This window comes from Ranitomeya imitator, chromosome 4 (assembly GCF_032444005.1).
Source record: "Ranitomeya imitator isolate aRanImi1 chromosome 4, aRanImi1.pri, whole genome shotgun sequence".
Classification (NCBI taxonomy): domain Eukaryota; kingdom Metazoa; phylum Chordata; class Amphibia; order Anura; family Dendrobatidae; genus Ranitomeya; species Ranitomeya imitator.
Window position 1 is genome coordinate 680,474,541 of NC_091285.1, and position 24,530 is coordinate 680,499,070.

At 44.9% G+C, this 24,530-nt stretch overlaps 1 protein-coding gene across 1 annotated transcript in view; it reads right to left on the reverse strand.

Moving 5' to 3' along the window:
- Positions 1-11,618: 11,618 nt before the first annotated feature.
- Positions 11,619-24,530, reverse strand: part of GPC2 (glypican 2) — a 90,680-nt gene continuing 77,768 nt past the window's right edge. The window contains exon 11 of the mRNA XM_069767380.1: positions 11,619-17,843. Within this exon, the coding sequence (XP_069623481.1) occupies positions 17,596-17,843 (248 nt within the window). The 3' untranslated portion in view covers positions 11,619-17,595. The remainder of the gene's footprint in view (positions 17,844-24,530) is intronic.

The following is a 24,530-nucleotide window of genomic DNA, read 5'->3' on the forward strand; positions in this document are numbered from 1 at the left end:
CGAATAGAGCTCTAACCGAGCATACGCTGTTGTAAAACACGCTATAAAAATGTTTGTGTTTTTGTTGAGTGTGTGGTGGCCTTTTGCATATTTCCAGTTAATGGTTGCGGTGTCATCATCAAGGAAATGTAACATCGAAATGTCATAGTAAGGCAGGAACAAATACTTAAAAAGCTCATCTGGATCCCTAACAATGCTGGTACATGATAGATTAGATCTCTGAGCAAACTTTCCCCATAAAGAATTTAAGAAAAGCTTGGAGATCTGTCGCTTAGCAGGATTGACAGCTATATTTTCAGGCCGTAATTGGACACCTTCTTTTTCAAGAAAAGAGTCAATGTACTGCCGTTTCTTGGCGTCATCAGTGCACCAGCTAGGATAACCAGAGGCTTCCTGCTTATCCCTAAGATGTAATTTAATGTAAGGCGCAAACAGATCATCAGTGGTTTTAGGAAAATGCCATATTTCATAGATGTGGGCGATCCGATACCCTTTTTCTATCGCCATCTCGAGCTCTATAGTGCACCAGGTCCCTGTCAGCGCCCGTTCTTCATCACTGTGGGCACAAATATCTGCCTGGGAATTTGCAGCGCATGTGTAGCAAAGGGGAAACATTAATTTTTTGTTGAGTTTTACCGGTAGAACTGGAAAAAATAAATCTCTCGGCGGGTAGACCTTGACTCTAGCAATGTCAAAGTATTTTTTAATGAATCCAAAATTGTCGTAGATGATGTCTGGATGGCCTACAGGGTATGTTTTAGTTTTGTTTACAAAGGGGTATAGACTGGTGAAATCGTAGTAGTGTAAAGTCTCCCCTTCTTCCAGATGGTGATAGAGCTTAATGGCGTTAGTTCGCCCGCCATAAAGCGCATCACGGGGGTCTAAAGGAACGGGGAATTCCATCTGGCGAAGAAATGTTTGAAGGTTAGAATCATTTTCAACCATTTCATTCCACTCATGTTCCCACATCAGTCTTACTGTGTACCCGCAACACTGTAAGTAACGCTTTTTAGCTAAAAAGGTGTAATATAACTGGCCGTAGGACGTGCTTGTGACCTTATTTGTGTCATTTTCATTATAGCACACGGGACATCCGTGGTAAAAACAACCCTGAAATTCAAAGGCTATGTGCTGACCGCTAACATAGGCATAACCATCTAGAAAATACTTCCCGACCTGTTTTTCACCGCCTCTCAAAGCGTGCTGTATGTCGATGTTCTCAGAGTGGGCTACATACATGAGCCACTGTATAGCGGGTGTCGAGTAGCGCTTTTTTGCCTTATGATAATTATCACCAGGTAAAATGGCGATTGTCTTTTTTGGAAGAAATTTAAACCGGTACATTGTCATACACACCGAGGCCAGGGTGATGAGCTGAAAAGGATCAACACATCTGCTCACTACAATCCTTTGCTTTTGACGCTTACAGTATTTTTTAACATTTTTCTGCGTCATCTGCATAATACGCTCTCTATAGATCGCGCAGGCGTGTCTCAAAATTTCAACATCTTGTTTGCAATAAGATTTTAGCCTGGCCTTGAAGTCAAAAGTTGTATTTACCTGTGTCTCATACCACTCCAGGAACTCTACCTTCTCACCAGGTGACATGTACTCCACCCCATAATATTTTACATCAGGTATGGGACCTACATAGTTTTGGTTTTCTCGGGTATTGAAAAAGTGTGGAAAATGCCCTTTGCCTCCTGAAAAGCCCATGGCCTGTGGTAATTTACTGAGTTTCATGGGGATAAAATTTAGAGAGTCTATGAACCTTATAGACAAATCGGGTAGCGACACACACAAGAGACGGCCACCTTGGGTTATCAACTGTACTTGTAGTTTTTCAGAAATCAGTTCCTTAACAATAAAGTATGTGTCGTATCTTCCACCATTGTGTGCAATAAATGTATGATCTGAAAATTTACCGCTTGTAAAGAACTGTACAAAGTCATGTGTACAGGTATCACCCTCAAACTCCCAGGAGGGGTGGCCATACAGCGTTGTAGCATAAATGTAATTCGGGACGTGCGTGCCTGTCTCCTGCATACATTCAAAATCATAAAAGATATAGCAATCTGACTCATCCTGTGCTACATACTTCCGCATGTAACAAAGATGGGCATTGAATTTATTTATATGTCTGCGACATACAGGACAGCGCAAACCATTACATTTATGCTCTGTTTCGCTATTTCTGGGGACAAAAAGGTTGCATTTATCACAAAATGTTTTAAGTCTGCAGAATGCCGGGTCGCCTAATCCCAATTGTTTGTGATAATCTAAGCACACGCTCGAGCGGCAATAAACTCTGCAAACAGGACATCTGGGCTGTTGGTCGGGACCGCTTTCTACGCAATTCTCTCTCTGACAGGCTTTACAAAAATACTAGCAGGAGTGGTTGTTTTTGTGGTGAAACACTGAATTGCAGAGCTCACAAAAGTAATTAGCACCGATAAAACCCTTCATATTTTTGATACCGTAGTAGTGATTATCATGGAACAATATGAATACTGTTTTGCCATTAGGTGTATTACCGCTCTGAAAGTAACGCCAATCGCCCTGACTATAGTACAGTACTTTAATGGTTACCCCCAAATATTTTTCAAATGCAGGGATGTCGCTAAAACTCACTAATTGATCATCAGGGATGCCCAGTGCTGCGTGTATGTTTTTAGAGCGGCTCAGTAAAACACCATCAGTTGTCTGATGTACTTAGTGGGCCAGCCAGCTGTATTTATCCTGAGTGTCAGAAAGCAGCTCACCTGTTAACACCCAGAAACACACCCAGTTACGCCCCATCACACGCCTTCTGTTAACACCCAGAACACAACCATACATGCAATTAATGCATGCATTAACTCACGCATGATATAGCCGGATTAAAACAGGAATTTTTATACAGCTGAATTTCTGAAAGAAGCAGGCTGTTGATTAACGAGCCACAATCATTTTAATCAATCATGACGTCTAAATCGTATGATGCCATATTAGAAAAACAATATTTTACATGCCATGCACCCGGATCATTCTCGGGTATTGACAAATTATTTAGATCTGCAAGAGCGCGCGGAATAAAGAAATCTGATGTTATTGCTTGGTTGAATAAGCAAGACACCTACACGCTACACAAGCCTGCTAGAAAACGCTTTTTGACAAATAAAATTTACGTCTCGGCCATTGATGCGCAGTGGCAGGCGGATCTCGTAAGTTTAATTGACTATTCAAGGGAAAATGATAATGTCAAATACATCCTGACGGTGATTGATGTTCTATCGAGATACGCATGGTGCGTGGCCTTGACAAACAAGACAGGCGCTAGTGTCGCCAGATCGTTCGAATTAATATTTCAAAATGATAAGCGCATACCGAAGAAACTGCAGACGGATCGCGGCAAAGAATTTATAAATTCATCACTCAAGCAGCTATGTAATACGCACAATATTCATCACTTTTTTACAAACAATGATGTAAAAGCCGCTATGGTCGAGCGTTTTAATCGCACATTAAAAACCCGTATGTGGCGCTATCTTACGCATCATAATACCTTTAGGTATATTGATATTTTACCGGATTTGCTGTATAGCTACAACCATACGTACCACTCAACGATCCGCTGTAGTCCCGCGTCTGTGTCAGAGAGAAACGTGATGCAAATCTGGCGCAATATTTACAGTTCTACTATTACTAATAAACCGATTAAACCGTCTTTAACGGTTGGCTCTCATGTGAGAATATCGCGCTATAAATCGACCTTCTGTAAGGGCTATGAGAAGACGTACAGCGATGAGATTTTTTTAATCACCGGCGTCTCCAATAAATTTCATAAACCCCTTTATAAAATCAGTGATTTAGCCGGGGAGCCTGTAGAGGGGTCATTTTATGAGGAAGAGCTGCAAAAAATACCTATGGATGAGGATCGTGTCTACAGAGTAGAAAAAATTTTGAGAAAAAAACATGTCAGGGGTGTGAGTCACTGCTTTGTCAAATGGCTGGGCTACCCCGAAAAATTCAATAGTTGGATCCCGGCCTCGGAGTTGACAGATATATAACCATGGAAGCGGGCTCATTTTTCGTGACATTACCCAGTAATTCGTCAATTAAAATCTACCCTGAAAACACAATATCGGAGTACAATACCAAGTTAGCGCGGGCCGTTCATCTTTCGGCAGATTATGAGGTGGCGTTAACGGAAATACAGTACCCCCATACGTGGAACACGTTTGATGCTTTTGAAGGGAGCTTCTATGCGGCTAAACATGGCGAACCTTTAGTACAGTATCACATAAAATCAGGATTTTACTCGTCCATTCCTAAGCTAGTTGGCGCGGTCAATGCCCGAATAGAAGCGCTGTATTTATCTACGCCTGCCTACAGAATACGGTATGATGAGCTACGCCGCGAGGTGATCCTGACCGACCCATCCCCTATACAGTTTGCTCTGGGTACTAAGTTAAAATTTATTTTCGGACTGCAGACCGTCGATGACTCCCCCGTTGCTTTAATGCCGTGGAATCGCCGCTTTTACCCCGATTCAAAAGCTGGTTTTTATTCGCTTTTTGTATACACTGATATAATTCAACATCAACTTGTAGGCGACAGTTACGTTCAACTGCTACGAACCGTAGAAGTTAGCGGCGATGATAATGATATTGTCACGGTGCGCTACTCACGGCCCGATTACATACCGCTGTGCAAGCAACACTTTGACTCCATAAACATTACAGTCATGTCGGACCAGGGCACGCCGGTTAAATTCAGATACGGCAAGTGTATAGTGCGATTACATTTTAGACCTCGCCAGCATTGACACGATAAAATGCTGTCTCAAAGGGTGTATGGAGATCCTGCTGTTTATGCCCGCTACTATACTGCCCAGTCGGGGCACGGACTAGAGGGGTTCCGCGGGAGCGAGTACATGTATGGCTCTGGACTGGCAGGACTATTTAAAGGCTTATTTCGTCGCGCCGTGCCGCTTTTCAGAAAAGGCTTAGAATTAGTAAAACCACACGTTCGGACGGCTGCCCGGAACATCGCTGCAGATGCCGTGACATCAGCATCGACGGCCCTTATGAAAAGGATAAATACGCCAACACAGCAAGACGGCTCTGGGATAATCTATGTCGCTAAAAAAGCCCAAAAAAGAAAGCGGCGCGTTTGCCCTCCTTTACCGCCGATGCTCATGAATAAAACTACATCCAAGAGACGGCCCCGTCAGAAACGAGTAAGACGCTCTGCGGACGACATCTTCTAATCAGTTACCATGGCTTTCCTGCATGACGCTTCTGTAGAGTGCGCAAAATCTGAACTGGATATTTTTGCCGTACCACCGACTCAAACAAGTATCGAGAAATCTCTATTTGTAGAAGTACAGCCGGTTGCTGCTCTGTCAGACAATGGACCGTTGGAGTTTTACATATCTGGTAGCGGTGATTATTATTATGATCTGAACAACACGCTGCTGTACATAAGCTGTCGCATCGTGAAGCAGGATAATACGGCCATCGCCGATGGTGCGCGTGTGGCGCTCATAAACTACCCTCTAGCCACTCTTTTTAACCAGGTCGATATTACTCTGGGAGACCGACTTATCTCACAATCGGACAATCTCTACAGCTATAGAGCGTACATAGAGAACCTTTTAAATTACAGTTCACAGACGCTGGCATCGCAATTTACAGCCGGTTTGTTCTATAAAGACACTGCGGGGCATCATAATGACAGGCGCCTGGATGGTGCAAATGCGGGAATTATCAAAAGAGCCAGTGCCGCCTCTCACTCAAAACCCATCGACCTTTTGGGACCCATTTTTGGGGATATATTTAACCAGCCAAAGTTAATATTGAACGGCCTTGACCTTAAGGTTAAGCTGTCAAGAAATAAGGATATTTTCTGCCTCATGTCCGCAGAAGCCGAGCCGCTGAAGGTACAAATCTCGCAGGCGGCTCTCTATGTGAAAAGAGTGCAGGTATCACCGGCTGTCCGAATCGGCCACAGCCAGGCCCTCCTAGCCGCTACAGCCAAGTACGCTGTTGACCGAACATGCCTGAAAGTGTACAGCATCGCCGCAGGGACACGGATCACGAACCACGAGAACCTCTTCCTAGGACAGATACCAAAAACTGTTATATTGGGGTTTGTAGATAATGAGGGCTTCAGCGGTTCTTATACAAAAAACCCACTGGACTTTCACCACTACCACGTCAGCCACGCGGCATTATATCTGGATGGTCAGCAGATACCCGCGAGGCCTTATAATCCTAATTTTAATGCGGATTTAGCCATCAGAGAATATATGGCGCTTGCCCATATATCGGGCAAGCAAAAGGCTGATTGTGCCATGGCGATAGATCGTGAAGAATTTATGGCTGGCTTCACGCTATTTGCTTTTGATTTATCACCTGATCAAGAGCCTGGAGGCCATTTCTCGCTCATTAAAACAGGTAATCTGCGTGCTGAAGTCCGCTTTGCGATAGCGACACCCCACACGATAAATATGATTGTCTTTGCAGTCAACCACACCATTCTGGAAATTAATAACAGGCGAGAGATCTTGCACGATTTTAATTAAGCAACGATGGACAGTCTGCAGCTTACAGTTGTAGCGCGATCCGATAATTATACAGACCGCATATTCGCCGGTGTGTTTCCGTGTGATTTGCTTCCGGCAGAAAGAGTGACTCAGAGACCCGCGGCATATATTGTGAATACAGACCCGGCGAATCAAGCTGGTCGCCACTGGATATTAATCGTACTCTGCGACGATAAGACGGGCATATTTTTTGACAGTTACGGCTTCCGTGCGGATAATATTATCTTTCCACGCGCTTTTGTGACATTCCTGAACAAGAATTGTTATTCTTATTGTTATCAGAGCGCACAAATTCAAGATTTGTATAGCCGTGTATGCGGTCATTATTGCATATATGTATTATACCATTTAGCGCGAGGCTTTCCATTTAAGAAGATTTTACAAAATTTTACGTCTGACATGCAGAATAATGATCGAGCCGTATCAGATTTTGTGACATCAAGATTTTCAGGCGCAGGCCTTTGTTCATCGTGTCGTTATCAGATACCGCAAAGATGCATTTGCCAGCATCATGCTGTTAGCTAACTTAAAATTTGAGCTGTTGTTTTATTGTGAGAAATAAATCTTTTTTTTTTAATTTTTTACAATATCGTGTCTTTGGTTTTTATTCGTATAAAACACGCCGCTTCTTACTTGTGTTGTAACATTGGGTCATATTATATATATATATATATCAGAAATAAGTTGTCCAGTAACTCTTCTGTTTGTGTATATAAGGCAGCCACAAGGAGAAAATCTGCTACACTGTGAATAAACACAGCTTACAATGCCCCACAGATAACAGCTAAATAACTTCTCAGATGCCATCTTCAGGACACAAAAAAGAGAAAGCAAATATCAAACATTCGGCGTTATAAAAACCAATGCCTGGGCACATGACCCGCAATAACCTTCAGGTACAATACATGTACAAACAGAAAAGCTGCCTCTTCTGCTTGTGAAAATAAACATTTATTGGGTACGCAAATACAACAACAATTGACCTAGGTGTTATAAACCTCTGAACCGCAGTTAACCTAAACATTTAGGTAATGTTCACCATTTAGTTAGTGTTCACCATTTACAAAAAACAAATAGACAGCTTTAAGTTCTCCACTATATGAATACACTGAATAAAACACAGCTTGCAGAATCAAACTCGGGCTACGTATAAAATCTAATATAAAACAAATGAGAAAGGTGTTATAAACCACGTGTAAAATAAATACACGACTAGGCTATAATTATAAACATGTGTTATATAAGTTCTCAAAACACAGCTTACAGAATCAAACTCGGACTACATATAAAAACAAAATACGAGGAATAATATCAAAACTACAACAAATTAAAGTATATCAAACGATATCAAAAGGGGAAATCAGCCAGCCTCAGGGACAGCTGGCTGACAGGAGGAGGGGAGGGGTTACACACTTTGATACACTTTGATAGGGGCGGGGCACCTGTCAGATTGAGTTTGACGAAACCTATGAATTATACACTACTCCTACACACTCCCTACCTTCACCAAAGTAGCGGGAAAGTAGAAAGACTAAACCGGACACTTAAGAACAGGATGTTGAAGGTTGCCCAGGAGACAAACAAACCATGTCATGAGACACTCCCAATTGCACTCTTTAGTGAAAGGCACAATCCCAGAGGCCCAGAAAAGATGTCCCATATGAAATATTATTTGGGTCAAGCCCCAGGTTAGGGGTATTCTTCCCTCAGCATCTGACTATGCAATATGACTCCTTGTCTGCTGTAATTGAACTGACAAAAAACCTTGCTAAGGTCCATTCTCGTGTTTTCTCTTCATTGCCAGATCCAGTATCCAGTATGCACTCCTTGAAGCCAGGAAACTGGGTATTGGTGAAGAAGTTTGCAAGGAGAACACTCGATCCCAGATTTGATGTTCCTTTCCAAGTGCTGCTGACGACACCAACCTCTGTGAAACTGGAGGGAAGACCCACTTGGATCCAGGCATCGCACTGCAAGAAAGCTCCCGTATCACAAGATACACCCAAGCCAGAATGATGCTGTGGATGCCCCGCCTTACTGGATATATCTTGCCTGACCTGCCTGACCAGGAATACACGCCTCTGACCACGCATGCTGTCAATTATGAGACCATGATTGCCATTCCATGAACCCCTGTTAGGGACAGATTTTATGACTTCCCTTTGTGAGAGCCTGTACGAAGGGGGTGTATGCATTAGGCATAAGTCGTCTAATTGGCAGCACTAAAGAGTTCCTAGCACATTGGGACAGAAGGTTAGGATTTTAAGGCAAGTGATATCCAAGTGGGGATTGTGATGGAAATATATAACACATATAGATTTCACTTGCATATATATTAACAGCTTATACCTTATAATTGCTTAAAATGGCCAGCCACAGACCAGACAACACCTTGGGACTTTTCAGAGATAAAGAAGAACTGAAAAACAGATATCTCAACCTTTGGCCTAAATACAGAAAAAGCTACAGCCTGTTGCTATGCCATAACAATATTCCATATATTTAGATAACCAATAACAGAGAAGCTTGACCATATGATCCTGAACTAACCACCCCTTTTCTATATGCAACTATAAAAACACTAGATGGCAGCCCGATTCTAAAGAATCGGGAGTCTAGAATCCATATATACTTTATTTATTCAAATGTAAGAATAATACAATTAATAAATAATAGTAAGAAAGAACAAAAATAATAGGCAGTATATGGAGAAAACACCAAACAAAAGTTCAAAATTGGTGTGAAAATGTCACTGAACCACTTCACAACTAAATATATATAGTTTTGGTAAATGGTATTATCATTTTTTTGACGAAATTCGGCAGGAGCTTGAAGAGCAACGTCACTGGGCCCGCCTCCACGCAGTAGAAACTTGCTGTGAGGTAAAAATTCAAAAATCACACCAAAATGGCGGGCGGAGTGTGTCACAGTACGGCACGTTTCTGATTGGTCGCTCGCAGCAGGCGGCAACCAATCAGACACTGGACACTGTTGACGTCACTTATCTCTGGACATTAGCTCCGGACATTAGCTCCGGACATTAGCTCCGGACATTATCTCCGCACATTAGCTCCGGACATTAGCTCCGGACAAAGCCACGGAAGTTGGCACAAATTGCAGGAAGTAGTATTCTAGGCAATTAATCTCCGGACATTAGCTCCGGACATTAGCTCCGGACATTAGCTCCGGACATTAGCTCCGGACAAAGCCACGGAAGTTGGCACAAATTGCAGGAAGTAGTATTCTAGGCAATTATATATTAGACTAGATGGCAGCCCGATTCTAAAGAATCGGGAGTCTAGAATCCATATATACTTTATTTATTCAAATGTAAGAATAATACAATTAATAAATAATAGTAAGAAAGAACAAAAAATGGCTGCACTCACCAGCTCTTGACAATTCTTGTTATTTAAGGTACAGTTACACAGGATCCATGAACATGCTTATGAGGGGAGGGATGAAAGACATCAGACGACAACTTTGCGTGTTGTGGGCAGTGTCAGGTAGTAGGAAAATAGCCAGTTAATAATAGGCAATAGTTCTTTGCAGGAATGCAGATATTAATAAATAGGCAGTTTATATTGCAGAGAAATTGCTGGTCAATAATGGACAATGTCCTTATGTGGCAAATAATAGAGCAATATACCCAATGTGGCAAAGAAGAGGTTAATAAACGGCAGTCTCTCAGTATAACAGTCAGTGAATAATAGGCAGTATATGGAGAAAACACCAAACAAAAGTTCAAAATTGGTGTGAAAATGTCACTGAACCACTTCACAACTAAATATATATAGTTTTGGTAAATGGTATTATCATTTTTTTGACGAAATTCGGCAGGAGCTTGAAGAGCAACGTCACTGGGCCCGCCTCCACGCAGTAGAAACTTGCTGTGAGGTAAAAATTCAAAAATCACACCAAAATGGCGGGCGGAGTGTGTCACAGTACGGCACGTTTCTGATTGGTCGCTCGCAGCAGGCGGCAACCAATCAGACACTGGACACTGTTGACGTCACTTATCTCCGGACATTAGCTCCGGACATTATCTCCGGACATTAGCTCCGGACATTAGCTCCGGACATTAGCTCCGGACAGGAAGTTGGCACAAATTGCAGGAAGTAGTATTCTAGGCAATTATATATTAGATATGTTACTGAAATAAAGCATCAGTATTGATGAAATGTTATTCTGTCACCTCGGTGCACAGTGTCATTCTTGAACACTCAAATACTGCATCACGATAGCCTTTGAGAGCCGTGGATTGAGATCAACAAAAAGGCCTTCACAAGGAAATGTCACACTGATCTTACTGCTGTGAGTCTGGTTTGGGGTGGCATAATGTATTCAATAAAGCAGGACTGACATTATCAGTACAGAGTCTGACTTGTAAAGGCTGGGCTCCCTTTTGGGGTTGGAGACCTCAGGCAGTTGCCCAGTTTTCTCCTCCCTGATTCCGGCAGCAGCCATCCCGGCACCAATACAGATCACACTTGGCTAATTTGCCTTTGACCACCCAACTGATATGGTTTGGGATGAGATGGATGCGGAATAAAAGTAAAGCAGCCGACAAGAGCTCCGAACCTCCGGGAACTCCTTCAGGACTATTGGAAGCCGTTCCAGGTGGCTACAAGGTGAAGCGATCAGCTTTCGGCTTGGGACCAAATCACAGCTGCCTATTACAGTCTATGGAGAATGGAGGAGGAGCGAGGAGCAAAGCAAAAGAGATAGATCATGATCTTGCCTTGTAGTAAGTGTTTTATCATCAGAGTGAAAGGGGTGTAGTATATATTCCAGGTGTTTGTATACTACTTGTTTCTACATTGTCCGCTTTGTGATTTTGCCGCCTTCAGTCTGCGTTTTCAGTGTGCACACTCCAATAAGAAGAAGGAAAGGACTGTATGAGCAGTCGTGTCCAGACTCAATACTGAAAATACCATTTACAAAAGTTGCACGTTTGCTGTAATGAACTATGTCACTGCAGGATCTTCATAAATGGAAGAAAGAAAAAATAGAAATGTAAAAAAAAAAATCTTATAAATGAAATTTTTATTTAAAAAAATGTCCAGGTATCAAATGAAATCGGAGAACGTCCCAGCATTTTTAAAAAATATATAGAAATTTTAACAGAATTATTAAATTACCGTACAAACAATAAAACAAGATCGATCTATTTACATGAACGTCGGAAATAAATAAATAAATAGGTAAATAAAAAACTAAAAAAATTAGGGGTTTTCCACTTTTGGAAGCATCCGGCGACCAGAGTCAGGGGAATGTATCTTCCTCTATACACCCTTCTCGCCTGTATCACCCTTCTTCAGATCCTAAAACCCCAGAAATATGAAGGATATTGGTGGAGCAAAGCCAAAAACATACATTCAGCCGTCTCCGGCATGGAATGTGCCCATGCACATGGACATTGCAATGTTTTTTGAGGCTTGCACTCCCTTGCGACCAAGGGTTATTACCATCTCAAAGATCCCATCCCAATATGTAGTAGGTGTACTAATAATAATAGTAAATAGCTCCAATTAGAAATGTAGTATAGTTCTCCTGATTAGTTATGTCGCTTACCCCATGTGCAGGGCATTGCAGTAGCTTAGTTAGTTAGATGGTAGTGGTCGTAACTATGGATACCTAAGCTACTGAAATGCCCTGCACATGAGGTAAGCGACATAGTGAATCAGAAGAACTACACTACATTTCTAATTGGAGGTATTTGCTAATATTATTATTATTACATATACTACATATTGGGATAGGATCTTGGATATGGAAATACCCCTTTAAGCCTCTACTCCAATCACACTCAAAGCTGCATCAAGAATTTCCTGGTTGCCAACTGGAATGTGCAGATTTATAGACAACTGATTAATAAAGATGGGGGATGCATCAGCTGTATTTCTAATGTGGCCGTTGAGGGGTCGGGCTTATAATTTTTAAGAGGATTTTGTCCGAAAGTAGAAAACCCCTTTACAATCTGTCCGTCCCTATAAAATTCTTTATAACATGTTCAGTATAAAAATGGAATGCAACACTGGCACTAAAAACGTCCAATAGCAAAAGTGGAATAAATACCTTACAGATGGGACATTTATCCTGCCTCCCCGTATGAAGCGCTGCTATGTTCCCCAACCACAGAGATGATGGCTCCCCCATATACACCTTATAGAGAAGTCTGTGGTGGTCAGGAACAGAGTCCCCAGCCCAGCACCCTGACTGACAGCTGCAGCTGACTGACAGCAGTCACTATCATTCCCCTGACTGACAGCTGCGGCCGAGTTACAGCAGTCACTGCCATTCCCCTGACTGACAGCTGCGGCCGAGTGACAGCAGTTACTGCCATTCCCGACTGACAGCTGCGGCCGAGTGACAGCAGTCACTGCCATTCCCCTGACTGACAGCTGCGGCTGACTGAGAGAAGTCACTGCTATTCGCCTGACTGACAGCTGCGGCCGAGTGACAGCAGTCACTACCATTCCCCTGACAGCTACGGCCGAGTGACAGCAGTCACTGCCATTCCCCTGACTGACAGCTGCGGCCAAGTGACAGCAGTCACTACCATTCCCCTAACTGACAGCTGCGGCTGACTGACAGCAGTCACTGACATTCCCCTGACAGCTGCGGCTGACTGACAGCAGTCACTGCCATTCCCCTGACTGATAGCTGCGGCAGACTGACAGCAGTCACTGCCATTCTCCTGACTGATAGCTGCGGCTGATTGACAGCAGTCACTGCCATTCCCCTGACTGACAGCTGCGGCTGACTGACAGCAGTCACTGCCATTCCCCTGACTGACTGATAGCTGCGGCTGACTGACAGCAGTCACTGCCATTCCCCTGACTGACAGCTGCGGCTGACTGACAGCAGTCACTATCATTCCCCTAATTGACAGCTGCGGCTGACTGACAGCAGTCACTACCATTCCCCTGACTGATAGCTGCGGCAGACTGACAGCAGCCACTGCCATTCCCCTGACTGACAGCTGTGGCCGAGTGACAGCAGTCACTGCCATTCCCCTGACTGATAGCTGCGGCAGACTGGCAGCAGCCACTGCCATTCCCCTGACTGACAGCTGCGGCCGAGTTACAGCAGTCACTGCCATTCCCCTGACTGACAGCTGCGGCCGAGTGACAGCAGTTACTGCCATTCCCGACTGACAGCTGCGGCCGAGTGACAGCAGTCACTGCCATTCCCCTGACTGACAGCTGCGGCTGACTGAGAGAAGTCACTGCTATTCGCCTGACTGACAGCTGCGGCCGAGTGACAGCAGTCACTACCATTCCCCTGACAGCTACGGCCGAGTGACAGCAGTCACTGCCATTCCCCTGACTGACAGCTGCGGCCAAGTGACAGCAGTCACTACCATTCCCCTAACTGACAGCTGCGGCTGACTGACAGCAGTCACTGACATTCCCCTGACAGCTGCGGCTGACTGACAGCAGTCACTGCCATTCCCCTGACTGATAGCTGCGGCAGACTGACAGCAGTCACTGCCATTCTCCTGACTGATAGCTGCGGCTGATTGACAGCAGTCACTGCCATTCCCCTGACTGACAGCTGCGGCTGACTGACAGCAGTCACTGCCATTCCCCTGACTGACTGATAGCTGCGGCTGACTGACAGCAGTCACTGCCATTCCCCTGACTGACAGCTGCGGCTGACTGACAGCAGTCACTATCATTCCCCTAATTGACAGCTGCGGCTGACTGACAGCAGTCACTACCATTCCCCTGACTGATAGCTGCGGCAGACTGACAGCAGCCACTGCCATTCCCCTGACTGACAGCTGTGGCCGAGTGACAGCAGTCACTGCCATTCCCCTGACTGATAGCTGCGGCAGACTGGCAGCAGCCACTGCCATTCCCCTGACTGACAGCTGCGGCTGAATGAAAGCAGTCACTACCATTCCCTTAACTGACCGCTGCGGCTGACTGACAGCAGTCACTACCATTCCCCTGACAGGTGCGGCTGACTGACAGCAGTCACTACCATTCTCCTGACTGACAGCTGCGGCTAACTGACAGCAGTCACTGCCATTCCCCTGACTGACAGCCGCGCCATCAGTCAGATGTTTCCACCTGTAAATATAGATGGAGATCCCTGTAAGATGACCTGGATGTCATGTAGAGGAGTTGTGCACGGGTCTCTTGTGGGGCTATATCACCCCTAGACCCATCGGGAATATCAGACTTTACCCCATAAATATCTGACACAACCTGGAATAATAGATTTTATGCTAACCCCTAATCACCTTTGAAAGCCTAAAAGCAACAAAGACCACCAAGAATATTTAGATTTGGACTCCTGACCATCATACACCACCAAGGAGAGTGAATTTCAATGGCAGTCCCTACTCTAGACCACCAGGGCTGCTTGGTATTAATTGTAAAACCATTCTACACCACCAGAGATAATAAATATTACATGTTAAATCCCTCCAGAGCTTCATGAATTTTAGTTTTTGACTCCTTAATCACCCTAGAGCCCCATAAAAACTAAGAATTACCCATAAACCACTCTAGACATTGAAAAATATTAACACTTATCACCCTCGTCCACCATGGATACAAGATATTAAACATGAAACCCATCCAGATGCCTAGGCCTTGGGGGTATTCTAGAATAATGGATTTCACTGCTAATCCCTTAATCATTTTGGACCACCAGGGATACTAGGTATTGAAAGCAAAACTACTATACACCACCATAAATAATAGTTAGCAACTGCAAAACCCTCTAAGCCACCAGGTATACTACATTTTAAATCACTTTTTAAGTTTTAAACCACTCAAGGCCCTCAGGAAAAATAAATTTAGACCCCTGGTCATCCAACACTACCAAGGATAACGGATTTCAATAGCAATCCCTAGTCTAGACCACCAGGGATACTAGCTACTACCCTATACCACCAGGGATATTAGGTATAGCCAAATAAATCAGCCGAAAATATTAGATTTATGGAAAAAGAATCTATATAGCTCTTATCACTCTAGACCACCGGGCTACTAGGTATTTACAGAAAAACCCCTCTAGACCACCAGGGATATTACAGGAAACAGTATATGAAATGGGACCACCCTCAAGTGTACATCTCCTCTAAATGAATCACGGTCTTAGCAGCACTTGATAAATACTGATTCTTTAACATTCATATAAACGGACAAGAGCTAAAAAAAAATCTACATTAAAAAAGCTGTCAGTCTAATTAACAATTCCTGGCTGGAATCCAGAAAGTAACAGGATTTTAGCATCTGATCGTAAACATACTGTAGTTGTATTCAGTGACATCAAGCAGAAAATAATGAGATGAATGGAAAGACAAAGTGTATTAGAAACCTCTCTGCTTCCATCATACAACGATTACTCATTAGGACGGGGCTACAATGTCACCTTGGCTCCAACACACATCGCCCTCAGCTGATACCACATGGCACCAATACAGCCGTGACTGTGGCTGCAGAAGTGAGAGCGAGCTGGTGTGACAGCGAGAGATGGAGCAGATGAGAGAGCTGGTGTGACAGCGAGAGATGGAGCAGATGAGAGCTGGTGTGACAGCGATAGATGGAGCAGATGAGAGAGCTGGTGTGACAGCGAGAGATGGAGCAGATGAGAAAGAGCTGGTGTGACAGCGAGAGATGGAGCAGATGAATGAGCTGGTGTGACAGCGAGAGATGAAGCAGATGAGAGAGCGAGCTGCTGTGACAGCGAGAGATGAAGCAGATGAGAGAGCGAGCTGGTGTGACAGTAAGAGGTGGAGCAGATGAGAGCGAGCTGCTGTTACAGCGAGAGATGGAGAAGATGAGAGAGCGAGCTGTTGTGACAGCGAGAGATGGAGAAGATGAGAGAGTGAGCTGTTGTGACAGCAAGAGATGGAGAAGATGAGAGAGCGAGCTGCTGTTACAGCGAGAGATGGAGAAGATGAGAGAGCGAGCTGCTGTGACAGCGAGAGATGAAGCAGATGAGAGAGCGAGCTGCTGTTACAGCGAGAGATGAAGCAGATAAGAGAGCGAGCTGCTGTGACAGCGAGAGATGAAGCAGATGAGAGAGCGAGCTGCTGTTACAGCGAGACATGGAGAAGATGAGAGAGTGAGCTGCTGTGACAGCGAGAGATGAAGCAGATGAGAGAGCGAGCTGCTGTTACAGCGAGAGATGAAGCAGATAAGAGAGCGAGCTGCTGTGACAGCGAGAGATGAAGCAGATGAGAGAGCGAGCTGCTGTTACAGCGAGAGATGGAGAAGATGAGAGAGCGAGCTGCTGTGACAGCGAGAGATGAAGCAGATGAGAGAGCGAGCTGCTGTTACAGCGAGACATGGAGAAGATGAGAGAGCGAGCTGCTGTGACAGCGAGAGATGAAGCAGATGAGAGAGCGAGCTGCTGTTACAGCGAGAGATGAAGCAGATAAGAGAGCGAGCTGCTGTTACAGCGAGAGATGGAGAAGATGAGAGAGCGAGCTGCTGTGACAGCGAGAGATGAAGCAGATGAGAGAGCGAGCTGCTGTGACAGCGAGAGATGAAGCAGATGAGAGAGCGAGCTGCTGTTACAGCGAGAGATGGAGAAGATGAGTGAGCGAGCTGCTGTTACAGCGAGAGATGAAGCAGATGAGAGAGCGAGCTGCTGTGACAGAGAGAGATGAAGCAGATGAGAGAGCGAGCTGCTGTGACAGCGAGAGATGAAACAGATGAGAGAGCGAGCTGCTGTGACAGCGAGAGATGGAGAAGATGAGAGAGCGAGCTGCTGTGACAGCGAGAGATGGAGAAGATGAGAGAGCGAGCTGCTGTGACAGCGAGAGATGGAGCAGATGTGACTTGCTGGTAGAGAGGCAGACACATTCCCTGTGATTATGGTGCGATGTGACGGTGCCATAGTGCAATCTTTAGCAGAGTGATGTGTGTCACAGCTAGTGTGCTCGTGTAACCCCGCGCTTATGTACAGAAAACCTGAAACCACAGTAAGTTGTAATTCCCGATCTCATGCAGCTCAGGACAGAACCCAGATATCTGCAATCACACAGTTACTACAAGTCCTGCCATTACAGCCATGAGAATGATGACATACGGGGAAGAACCAGGCAGTCCAGCCCCAACGTTGTAACTATTCCCACCCCTCCTGCCGCCCCGCCCTCTGCCGCCTGCACTCCTCGTCTTGTCTTTGCTGGGTCGCTCCTTTCTCTCTTCGTCGCCTCTCTGGACTTTGATAGTAGGTTTCTCTGTTACAGGGTCCCCTTCGCCTGAGCCCCCACTGCCTTCATCATCTAATGGAGAAAGGAACAACATACAAACGTTACAGTGTTTTGCAACATAATACATACAGTATATATCAGTACATTACATACAGTATATTATTGTATATATCAGTATACTACATACAGTTTATTGCAATATAATACAGTATACTACATACAGTATATAGCAGTACATTACATACAGTAATATTAGGGTGTATATTAGTATACGGTATATAGCATATGGTATATTACAGTATACTATATGCAGTATATTACAGTATATATCAGTATACTACACTATATTATGGTACATATGCATATATTATATACAGTATAGTATACATCAGTATACTATACATATACAGAATATACAGTATATACAGTATATTACGCTACATATAGTATATTACAATATATAATTTGGTATATATCAGTATTCTACATACAGTATACAATGCCTACAAGTAGTATTCAACCCCCTGCAGATTTAGCAGGTTTAATAAGATGCAAATAAGTTAGAGCCTTCAAACTTCAAACAAGAGCAAGATTTATTAACAGATGCATAAATCTTACAAACCAAAAAGTTTTGTTGCTCAGTTAAATTTTTATAAATTTTAACCCCTTTACCCCCAAAGGTGGTTTGCACGTTATGGACCGGGCCAATTTTTACAATTCTGACTACTGTCCCTTTATGAGGTTATAACTCTGGAATGCTTCAACGGATCCCAGTGAATCTGACATTGTTTTCTCGTGACATATTGTACTTCATGACAATGGTAAAAATTCTTTGATAGTACCTGCGTTTATTTGTGAAAAAAATAGAAATTTGGCGAAAATTATGAAAATTTCGCAATTTTCCAACTTTGAATTTTTATGCAATTAAATCACAGAGATATGTCACACAAAATACTTAATAAGTAACATTTCCCACATGTCTACTTTACATCAGCACAATTTTGGAACCAAAATTTTTTTTTGTTAGGGAGTTATAAGGGTGAAAAGTTGACCAGCAATTTCTCATTTTTACAACACCATTTTGTTTTAGGGACCACATCTCATTTGAAGTCATTTTGGGGGGTCTATATGATAGAAAATACCCAAGTGTGACACCATTCTAAAAACTACACCCCTCAAGGTGCTCAAAACCACATTCAAGAAGTTTATTAACCCTTCTGGTGCTTCACAGGAATTTTTTGAATGTTTAAATAAAAATGAACATTTAACTATTTCTTCACAAAAAAATTAATTCAGCTCCAATTTGTTTTATTTTACCAAGGGTAACAGGAGAAAATGGACCCCAAACATTGTTGTACAATTTGTCCTGAGTACGCCAATGCCCCACATGTGGGGGTAAACCACTGTTTGGGCGCATGACAGAGCTCGGAAGGGAAGGAGCGCCATTTGACTTTTCAATGCAAAATTGACTGGAATTGAGATGGGACGCCATGTTTCGTTTGGAGAGCCCCTGATGTGCCTAAACATTGAAACACCCCACAAGTGACACCATTTTGGAAAGTAGACCCCCTAAGGAACTTATCTAGAGGTGTGGTGAGCACTTTCACCCACCAAGTGCTTCACAGAAGTTTATAATGTAGAACCGTAAAAATAAAAAATCATATTTTTTCACAAAAATTATATTTTCGCCCCCAATTTTTTATTTTTCCAAGGGTAAGAGAAGAAATTGGACCCCAAAAGTTGTTGTACAATTCGTCCTGAGTACGCTGATACCCCATATGTGGGGGTAAACCACTGTTTGGGCGGATGGGAAAGCTCGGAAAGGAAGGAGCGCCGTTTGACTTTTCAATGCAAAATTGACAGGAATTGAGATGAGACGCCATGTTGCGTTTGCAGAGCCCCTAATGTACCTAAATAGTAGAAACCCCTCACAAGTGACACCATTTTGGAAAGTAGACCCCCTAAGGAACTTATCTAGATGTGTGGTGAGCGCTTTGACCCACCAAGGGCTTCACAGAAGTTTATAATGGAGAGCCGTAAAAATAAAACAAAAATTTTTTCCCACAAAAATTATTTTTTAGCCCCCAGTTTTGTATTTTCCCGAGGGTAACAGGAGAAATTGGACCCCAAAATTTGTTGTCCAATTTGTCCTGAGTGCGCTGAAACCCCATATGTGGGGGTGAAACCACTGTTTGGGCGCATGGGAGGGCTCGGAAGGGAAGGAGTACCATTTGAATGCAGACTTAGATGGAATGGTCTGCAGGTGTCACATTGCATTTGCAGAGCCCCTAATGTACCTAAACAGTAGAAACCCCCCACAAGTGAAACCATTTTGGAAACTAGACCCCCTAAGGAACTCATCTAGATGTGTTGTGAGAGCTTTGAACCCCCAAGTGTTTCACTACAGTTTATAACGCAGAGCCGTAAAAATAAAAAATCTTTGTTTTCCCCACAAAAATAGGGATTTTTGTGTTACTCACCGTAAAATCCTTTTCTCCGAGACGCTCATTGGGGGACACAGGACAGTGGGTGTATGCTTCTGCCGCCAGGAGGCTGACACTAAGTAAACTTGAAAAAAAAAAAGTTAGCTCCTCCTCCATCGTATACACCCTGACACTGGCTACCAGAGACTCCAGTTTGGTGCAAAAAGCAGTAGGAGAACAAAACACAAAAAAATAATATAACAGCATAAATACAGAAACTTTATGTCTAGAAAAGATCCTACTGACTAATGTAATCAGATATAACCAAAGCAGCCATAAGGCTACCAGGGAGGGAGCTGTGTCCCCCAATGAGCGTCTCGGAGAAAAGGATTTTACGGTGAGTAACACAAAAATCCCTATTTCTCCTTCGCCTCATTGGGGGACACAGGACAGTGGGATGTCCTAAAGCAGTCCCTGGGTGGGAAAAAATAACTCACCAGTCAAAGACATCCAGATGATGGTTGTCTATAAATGCGCCACTGCCGCTTGAAGAATCCTTCTACCCAGACTTGCATCTGCAGAGGTCTGGGAGTGGACATTATAATGTTTGACAAACGTATGCAGACTAGACCAGGTCGCAGCTTTGCAAACCTGTTCTGCTGAGGCCTGGTGCCGAACGGCCCAGGAAGCCCCCACCGCTCTTGTTGAATGAGCCTTGATTCCGGCCGGAACCGTCATGCCCATGGTGCGATAAGCCTCCTGAATGGTTGCCCTTATCCACCTGGCCAGGGTAGATTTTGAAGCAGCGCATCCCTTCCTGCGACCCTGCGGAAGGACAAACAGAGCATCTGTCTGGCGAAAAGGAGCCGTTCGGGAAACGTATCTCCTCAGAGCCCTTAACAGATCCAAAGTATGGAGAGCTTTTTCTACACGGTGCGTAGGAGCCGGACAAAAAGAGGGCAGAACAATATCTTCATTGATGTGGAATGACGAAACAACCTTCGGCAAAAAGGACGGTGCTGGTCTGAGAACTACCTTGTCCTGATGAAACTGCAGAAAAGGGGAACGACAAGAAAAGGCTGCCAGCTCCGATACCCGTCTTATGGACGTTATGGCCACTAAAAACACGACTTTCCAAGAAAGAAACATCAAAGAAATATCTTGAAGAGGCTCAAAAGGAGCGTTCTGTAAAGCCCTTAAAACCAGATTAAGGTCCCAAGCTTCCAAAGGAGTCCTATAAGGAGGGACCTTATGAGCGACTCCCTGGAAAAAAGTCCTGACCTGATGATTCGTAGCAATCTTGCGCTGAAAAAGGACTGATAAAGCCGAAATCTGCCTTTTAAGAGTACTTGGAGCAAGCCCAGAATCCAGGCCTGCTTGAAGGAAGGCTAGAATGTTCGGAATGGAAAAACGCAGAGGAGGCAGCCCGCGCTCTCTACACCAGGAAAGGAACACCTTCCAAGTGTGATAATAAATCTTGGCCGAGACGGGCTTACATGCACTGATCATGGTATCCGCCACTTCTTGAGAAAACCCTGCCTGGGTTAAAACCCAAGATTCAACGGCCAGGCCGTCAAACGTAGGACCTCTGAGTTCTGGTGGTAGATCGGCCCTTGAGATAGAAGATCCGGCCGATCGGGGAGCCGCCAAGGAACCCCGGCGAGAAGTTGTACCAGGTCTGCATACCAGGTCCGTCGTGGCCAATCCGGGGCGATCAGGATGGCCGCTGCTCTCTCTGATTTGATTTTCTTGATTACCCTCGGGAGCAGTGCCAGAGGAGGGAACAGATAAGAGAGATGAAACTGGTTCCAAGACAATACCAGCGCATCCACGGCGATCGCCCGGGGGTCTCGGTACCGAGAGACAAAACTGGGCACCTTGGCATTCATCTTGGACGCCATTAGATCCACGTCCGGAGTCCCCCAAAGATGGCAAATCTGCAAAAATACCTCGGGATGGAGAGACCACTCCCCGGAGGCCAGACCCTGACGGCTTAGGAAATCTGCCGCCCAGTTTTCTTCACCCGGAATGTGGACCGCTGAGATTACAGAGTGATTCCTCTCTGCCCAGAGTAGGATTTGCTTTACCTCCCGCATGGCTGCCTTGCTGCGGGTGCCCCCCTGGTGATTTATGTAGGCTACCGCTGTGGCGTTGTCCGATTGAATTCGGACAGGGCGACCTGCCAGAAGATGGTGGAAATGTAACAAGGCTAGTCGAACTGCTCGAATCTCTAAGATATTGATGGGGAGGGCTGATTCCAGAGGAGACCAGAGCCCCTGAGCAGTGTGATGAAAGAATACTGCTCCCCAACCCAGGAGACTGGCATCCGTTGTGACCACTAGCCAATTGGTTGGGGGGAAGGGCTTCCCCCTGAGTAGAGATGAGCTGTTTACCCACCAAGAGAGGGCCATCCTGGCCTGGAGAGACAACCGAAATCTGCGGTTGAGAGAGAGAGGATTTCTGTTCCACACTGATAGGATTGCTTGTTGGAGGGGTCGAAGATGAAGCTGCGCAAACGGAACCGCCTCTATAGTCGCAACCATCTTTCCTAACACCCTCATGCCAGACCGAATCGTATGAGGGCCTGGTTGTTGAAGATTCCTCACTTCCCGCCGAAGGGCTAGGACCTTGTCCTGGGGAAGGATTGATAGGGCTTGAGAGGTGTCGAAGATCATGCCTAAAAAAGAGATCTTCCGGGACGGCTGTAGGGATGACTTCCTTAAATTCACCAGCCAACCTAGACGAGAAAGGGTGTCCAGAGTGAAGCCGACATTTTCCCTGCAAGATTGAAAAGTCGGTCCCTTGATCAGCAGATCGTCCAGGTATGGCAAGACAACTATACCTCGGGAGTGCAGAATGGAAACCACAGTAGACATGACTTTTGTGAACACCCTGGGAGCGGAGGCCAGCCCGAAGGGTAATGCCGTGAATTGAAAGTGTAGATTGTTTACGGCAAACCGGAGAAATCTTTGATGAGGTGGAAAGATGGGAATATGTAGATAAGCATCCTGAATGTCTACTGAGGCCAAAAACTCTCCCTTTTCCAAAGAGGCGATGACTGACCGGAGAGACTCCATCCGAAAGTGACGAACGCGGACAAACCTGTTTAAGAGTTTGAGATCTAGGATAGGCCTCACTGCTCCGTCCTTTTTGGGCACTACAAAAAGATTGGAATAAAAGCCCTGAAAAAACAAAAAGAGGGCAGAACAATATCTTCATTGATGTGGAATGACGAAACAACCTTCGGCAAAAAGGACGGTGCTGGTCTGAGAACTACCTTGTCCTGATGAAACTGCAGAAAAGGGGAACGACAAGAAAGGGCTACCAGCTCCGATACCCGTCTTATGGACGTTATGGCCACTAAAAACACGACTTTCAACGAAAGAAACATCAAAGAAATATCTTGAAGAGGCTCAAAAGGAGCGTTCTATAAAGCCCTTAAAACCAGATTAAGGTCCCAAGCTTCCAAAGGAGTCCTATAAGGAGGGACCTTATGAGCGACTCCCTGGAAAAAAGTCCTGACCTGACGATTCGTAGCAATCTTGCGCTGAAAAAGGACTGATAAAGCCGAAATCTGCCTTTTAAGAGTACTTGGAGCAAGCCCAGAATCCAGGCCTGCTTGAAGGAAGGCTAGAAGGTTCGGAATAGAAAAACGCAGAGGAGGCAGCCCGCGCTCTCTACACCAGGAAAGGAACACCTTCCAAGTGTGATAATAAATCTTGGCCGAGACGGGCTTACGTGCACTGATCATGGTATCCGCCACTTCTTGAGAAAACCCTGCCTGGGTTAAAACCCAAGATTCAACGGCCAGGCCGTCAAACGTAGGACCTCTGAGTTCTGGTGGTAGATCGGCCCTTGAGATAGAAGATCCGGCCGATCGGGGAGCCGCCAAGGAACCCCGGCGAGAAGTTGTACCAGGTCTGCATACCAGGTCCGTCGTGGCCAATCCAGGGCGATCAGGATGGCCGGTGCTCTCTCTGATTTGATTTTCTTGATTACCCTCGGGAGCAGTGCCAGAGGAGGGAACAGATAAGAGAGATGAAACTGGTTCCAAGACAATACCAGCGCATCCACGGCGATCGCCCGGGGGTCTCGGTACCGAGAGACAAAACTGGGCACCTTGGCATTCATCTTGGACGCCATTAGATCCACGTCCGGAGTCCCCCAAAGATGGCAAATCTGCAAAAATACCTCGGGATGGAGAGACCACTCCCCGGAGGCCAGACCCTGACGGCTTAGGAAATCTGCCGCCCAGTTTTCTTCGCCCGGAATGTGGACCGCTGAGATTACAGAGTGATTCCTCTCTGCCCAGAGTAGGATTTGCTTTACCTCCCGC